A 6,776-nucleotide genomic window follows, 5' to 3' on the forward strand; every position below is an offset into this window, starting at 1 on the left:
TTCGGCGTTAAACAACAAACAAACCTAAAACATGGGACCATAGGATTTCGACACGCACAGGAGGCCAGTGCCATCCGTGACCCAGCTATTAAATGGAAGGATATGTAACATAATATATCATGTGATTGCATTTAATATCCAGACTGCCCTAATGGCGTGCCTGCATCGATGCTCACGGGGCATGGACCAGATATTAACTTTGCTGGGAAGATTAAATTCCACAATTCCACTTTACATATAATATCTGGATGAATTTAGGTGACCCCTTAAATATTGTTCCTCGCACAGTTTTCACGCAGCTGTTGCATATCACAGCACTCCTGTAGGGATTCCGCTTTAGAAAAAGGTCCCCGGCAACCTGTGATGGTCGTAACAGGCTATTCAATGGATGGAGGGGTGAGGCTCGTAGTCATCGTACCCTGACGACGTGGTTCGATCCTCGCAGTACCAATCACCGGACTGCCTGGTCCAGATCCGATTATTAACAACCCGATGAAATATAGCTGTAATATACACATACGCACGCACGCACGCACGCACGCACGCACGCACGCACGCACGCACGCACGCACAACAAACACACACACGTACGCTCGCGCAGTCATTGCAATTTTGCTTAAAATATATCAATCTCAATAAAATCAGATCTTAGTTCTCGCTTCCGCTAAACAAAGATCTTTGTTTAGCGGTAGCGAGAACTGAGGTCAGATTTTAATGAGATTGGAAATATATAATACGAGAATCATTGAAATTAAATATATCAAACTATGAAAATTATATTAACGGGTCACTGAAAATCAGGAATTACGTCGTGTTCACGAAAAGGATACGTATGTGTTGCTCTACCGGCAGGACCCGCCTCTCACACAACCTGCATAAATAAAGTAAAATAAATAAATGTTTGTGGTCTGAAGCCGCGCAGCAGTATTTCGCCATACGACGGCAGACTGCGCACTATCGAGTCTTGACCAGACAATCAAGTGAAAGTGGACGAGAAACATTTGTTTGCTTTTTGTTTGTTAGTTGTTACCACCACACCCTGCAATATTCCACCTATATGACGGCGGTCTGTAAATAATCAGACCCGTGAAGATCCGGGGTAGAATAAGTCTTCAGCAACCCATGCTTGCCGTAAAAAGTGACTATGCTTGTCGTAAGAGACGACTAACGGAATCGGTTGGTCAAGCTCGCTGACTTGGTTGATGCACGTCATCGATCCCAAATGCATGGATCGATGCTCATGATATGAACTGTAGAACTGCCATATGTGACCCAAAGTCAATATATCGCCCCGTTGTATAATATTGAGATAGTATGGCAAGTTGCGAAAAGTCAATAAAGTTATTTATCTATTGTTTGGGATCAATCTCGGTTTGCTAAAGCTTATGAGCATTGATGTGGTATAGTCTTGCCATCTACACCGATTGGACAATCATACAGAAGAACCTCACCTGAGCATTGCAGTGTTGACTTCATTGATCAATATTTTTAAAACGTGTTTTGCAGCTTTGTACGCAAGCCGTTAAGGGCTATTTCTTGTTTTGGTTTTTTTCTTGAATTTTCAAGATACTGAGTTAAAATTTCAAGATGTTGTTTTGAAATTTCAAGATACTTAGTTAAAATTTCAAGATACATACTAAGTTGATATTTTAAGATAATCATCTTGAAATTTCAAGATAATAAGTTGAACCATTAAGATTATAACTTGAAATTTCAACTTAGTATCTTGAAATTTCAAGAAAAACATGTAAAAAACGAATGGCCCTAAAAGGCTTCCGTTGCTTTGTTTGGACTCACTGAACATTATTTTAAGTTTCGTTTTATGTCATTAAACAATATAATGAGTAGGATTGTTGACACTTTTAGACGTCACTGAGCAATACGTGTAACATGGCTGTTGACATTTGCTGTGGAGATGCCATTAAGACAATATAAACATGATTGTTTTGTTTTAGAGGGCTTTCCATGTCATTAAGCAACATTGTTAAGATGATTTTGACATATTTCAGTTAGATCGACAATGACCAATACTTTGATCATAATTGTTGGCATTTTCTGGTTTAGGCGACAATAAACAATAGACTTAAACATGATGGTCATTGTTAGCATTTTACTTTGATTACAAAATAATCCGCCCGTTGCTTAACTTGAATTTTACTTTGATTGATTACACAATAACATAAACCACGTTGCTATACTCAACATTTTACTTTGATTGATTACATAATAACATAAACCCCGTTGCTATACCTGACATTTTGCTTTGATTGATTACATAATAACATAAACCTCGTTGCTATTCTTGATATTTAATAAATAGGTTTCACTTCATTATCCGTTCAAAGTGTGGTTATCCCCAAATTTATGCAGCAAAAAGAAGACATTTTAGATTTAAGGTTTTATATTACCTTGCTTCATGTTTATCACGTTGGGGTGAGCTAATGTAAACATAGCCGAAGTTCGGTGTCGCTGGTTATTGTGAGTTGTGTTTTCTGTTGTACAAGTTATGGTTTTGTTTCCGCCACTAATGTAAGCAGACTGTAGCAACTGCAAACCATGAAATAGTGTGCTTACCTAGCTGGTTACACTACACGATACCGTAACCGACGTGAAGCGACGGTCTGTGGCGTGATATGGCGTCGTCATGGGAACATGGCGGAGCAAGAGCAGCAGCGGCCGGTTTGTTAGACTGATGAATATTGTTAAATGCCGAACACTGAGCAACACGTGTACATGTTCTCTTGGACGTTTCAAGGATTGCTCATTTTTTTGTCCTGAGGGAAATACATACTTCGTAGGGAACCAACGCCCGCCTCGGACAATTTTGTAAGTGCTGTGGCACGGACACAGTGGCATGAGAGATAGTAGACGGATACAGTGGCATGAGAGATAGTAGACGGATACAGTGGTTTGAGATATTGTAGACGGTTACAGTGGCATGAGAGATGGTAAACATATTCTTGCCATATTTCTTCCGAGACAATAACATTCGAATATTCGACAAATTTAAACAAACTCTTTCACAGAAAATCCTTGTTCATCCGCCATCCTGCTTGGCAGTAATGAAACAGAGATGCTACCAAGGATACGTTAGATCACGGGGAAGGTCATTTGAACAGCGCCATGACGTCAGTCCCTTAGGACTCAACTGAAAACATGTTCTTTATCGCAGGATAAAGTACAGTCGGTGCCTTTCATCTGTTAGCGAAGCATTTTTGAATACCATTTATAAACATGTACGATCGTGAATATTGACATTATTTGAAAGGTGGTAGATATGACGGTTGCCGTTTGTTGTTTTACGTTGTTATTATAAACATAATTTTCTTATTGCATCTGTGCTGAACCCATTACTCGGCATGCTGTTAAAACACGATAGTTTAGGATTTCTTTGCCAAAATCTAACACAACTTAGGAGTGCCGATTTTTTAAACCGATTTTCATAATCGTCAAATGCAACTTCTACACTCAGCAATATTCCAGCTATATGACGGCGGTCTGTAAATAATCGAGTCTGGACCAGACAATCCAGTGATTAATATCATGAGCATCGATCCACGCAATTGAGATCGATGACATGCATCAACCAAGACAGCGAGCCTGACCACCCGATCCCGTTAGTCGCCTCTTACGACAAGCATAGTCGCCTTTAACGGCAAGCATGGGTTGCTAAAGACCTATTCTACCCCGGATCTTCACGGGTCTCAAAAAAGGGAATCCAATCGCGGAAATAATATCTAGACAAAAAAGCCTCAATCCTCGAGAGTTTATCTGAACGATAATCATACATTTCTTGGTTGTGTCAGGTTTCTTTGTATAAATAATATCAGGGGACGACAATCCTCAAACAAGGGAATTACTGGTTGCCACTACATGTACGATGAACGTCACTAAATATACATTCACAGTGTACTGCAGATTTCCTTCTTTATATTTCCTTACACGCTAATATTTCATTTGTTAATTGTAATCAGATATTAGGAGTTCAATCACAGATTATTAGAAAATATATCATTATCCAAAGCCAATCCTCTAATTTTGTTATTTAATTTATCTCTTGAACAAAGCACATTCTCATCACAGTGGAAAAGGTAAAAAAAAACCACCCTTCCAACTGCAGGCCTATTTCACAGTTATCTTGTCTTGAAACTATTTGAAAGGCTAATTTTTAAAAAAGATTACTTTCTGGAGATTAAACTACTTTCCAAATATTATTTGGGATTCTTGCCAAACAATTGTACTAGATATACACTGATCGAAATGTATCATTAAATTTGTAATTCATTTGACGATCATAAATATGTTTGCATGATATTCTGTGATATTTCAAAGGCATTCGACAGGGTAATGGTAGTGGTAAAGTAAACAATTCACCAAAGCAGGGGCCCAACAGGGCTGTGTACTGGGGCCGTTCCTATTTCTAGTTGACATAAATGATATGACTGACCAGGTTCAAAATATCACCAGGTGTATTTGCCGATGACGCATGTATATGAACTTCATCTACTGATATGGATTTTATTGAAGAAAGACTAAATCAAGACCTCTCTTCCTCCATCACTGGGCAAGTACATGGGTTGTGACATTTTAACCAAACTAAGATAAAATATATGTTTTCTGAGTCACAAACAGGGACGGGGTTATGCTAACAGTGCCATGAAACGTGTATAAACTCATACACACCTCGGGGTCACTTTAACTCACATGTTGTAGTTTCTCGTATACAACGGCCGGTTCAATAGCGCTGCCGTATTTCATTAAAAGTGGCAATAGTGATGATACATGATGTTCGCGAAAAACGGTATTCGTATCCTGCCCCATCGGTGAAACAACACGGAAACGAATGGGTCAAGTCTAACGTCTCGCATGTGTCAAATTTGGAAACGTCCCCCACATGTAAACAATAAAACTATTTGAAAGCTTTGTTGAGGCATTGAATGGTGTAAAGTCGATCCATTTGATAAATAAATTGTAAATTGCTAATTGTAAAAATAACATACAATGAAAGAATCGATGTGGATAAAAGTGTCAATGATTTATATGTAAAGTGTCCAAAGTAAAGCATAAAAAATGCATAGAACCCTCCACTCACGGATCATAGGTACTCTACATCGATGACCCTACCACCACGTGGATGTGCCAGTTCAGCCCTAGAGTCACCGTCCTCCGAACTGTAGAATGTCAAGGATCACGACCATGTCAAAGCGGGTAAATTGACTCTTGTATGATGAGGGCGTGATAAGCTTCAAATACTTTACACATATTCCAGTTCAGCACAACCTTTGCTCTGTAAAAATAGCAAAATTGAAACGAATTCTAAACATACACGATTAATCAAAACAAACATGAACATCTATCAGATCTGCCTTGTGGTATATCTTGTCCAACTAGGGACCGAACATTTATTAAATATATTTTTCCCAACATGAACATCATATTTCCCCAACCCCTCGTGTCAACTCACTTGTGGCAAGGCTGACAACTTTTTTAAGAGTCCCAACCAAAAGGATAAAAAATGTTATCCTTAGAAATAATGCAATGATTCAAATGTGCATAATAAATATATTTGTTCGCCTGATACTTCCTCTCACCCTAACAAGAGACTTACCTTCACTTTAGAATATGGCGTTCGTGGTCTTTGCGCCTCTGATGACGATGCAGCGTGGCGTGTTTACAGATCCTTCGTGTCAACTAGATGATTGAACAGCGAGGTCTAGTACAACAATACTATACATAACGCGCTCAATTTATCGCAGCTGTTACAGAAGCGAAAACACCCAGAACCATAATGAGAAAATGCACATTTCGTCAGAGAAGTGGTTTATATATATTATAGATTTACTCAACCCGACTCGTTGTAACAGCAGTGATGGGTTTGATGCAACTGTCAATGATTATATGACACATCACGATGATGAATGTACTTATTGTATAAGTATGGATAATCTGTCAGAAAGTATTACCAGAGAGGTCATTGAGAAATCAACCAAGTCACTTAAAATGGGCAAATCCCCGGGTATTGATGGTATACCACCCGAAGTTTTTAAATACGCTAATTCAATTTCACCATATTAAGAAACGCTAATCAATGATTATTCCATTATGTAATAAAGAGGATGTTTATTATCCAAATAATTACCGTGGTATTTCTTTGCTAAATGGAATGGGTAAAATATTCACATCTATCCTTGAATCCAGTATAAGGATATAGCTACAGTGCATGGAGTACTAGCATTACATGAGTGTCAAGTAGGTTTTAGACATGACTATTCTACAATTGATAATGTATTTGTCCTACAAATTGACTTTGTTGACAGACATAAGCTATTGAGACTGCTGATGAAAAGTGTATATGGGAAAATGTTTAGAATTCTAAAAGATATGTATGACAAGATTTCAGCTGTTGTTAGAATCTCAAGTTCGAAAACTGAAATATTTACAACATCATGTACGCTTGGGATGTATGTTGAGTCCTGTTTTATTCTTATCTTTAAAAAATGAGCTTGTAGATGAAATGAAGAAATGTGAATTGAGCGGTGTTTTTGTCGGAGATGGACTAACCTATATCATACTGATATTTTTTGCAGACGACGTAACATTGATTGACGACACTGTAATAGTCCTGCAAAGAAAACTTGATGTGTTAACAGGTTATCGTAACAAATGGGGCCTAGATGTTAACCTGGAGAAGTCATGTATTGTTGTTTTCAGAAATGGAGGATAACTAAGACAAACAGAAAAATGGACTTATGATGATAAACATATGAAAGCAGTAT

At 38.2% G+C, this 6,776-nt stretch overlaps 1 protein-coding gene across 1 annotated transcript in view; it reads right to left on the reverse strand.

The window, feature by feature from the left end:
- LOC124144717 (protein O-mannosyl-transferase TMTC4-like) overlaps positions 1–5,681 on the reverse strand; it is a 31,599-nt gene extending 25,918 nt beyond the window's left edge. The window contains exons 1-2 of the mRNA XM_048391538.1: positions 5,609–5,681; positions 5,093–5,287 (exon numbers count right to left, since the gene is read on the reverse strand). Of these exons, the coding sequence (XP_048247495.1) occupies positions 5,093–5,099 (7 nt within the window). The 5' untranslated portion in view covers positions 5,100–5,287; positions 5,609–5,681. The remainder of the gene's footprint in view (positions 1–5,092; positions 5,288–5,608) is intronic.
- Positions 5,682–6,776: the final 1,095 nt, after the last annotated feature.

The sequence above is a fragment of the Haliotis rufescens genome, unplaced genomic scaffold (genome assembly GCF_023055435.1).
Source record: "Haliotis rufescens isolate VD_foot unplaced genomic scaffold, xgHalRufe1.0.p SCAF_9, whole genome shotgun sequence".
NCBI classification, from domain to species: Eukaryota; Metazoa; Mollusca; class Gastropoda; order Lepetellida; family Haliotidae; genus Haliotis; species Haliotis rufescens.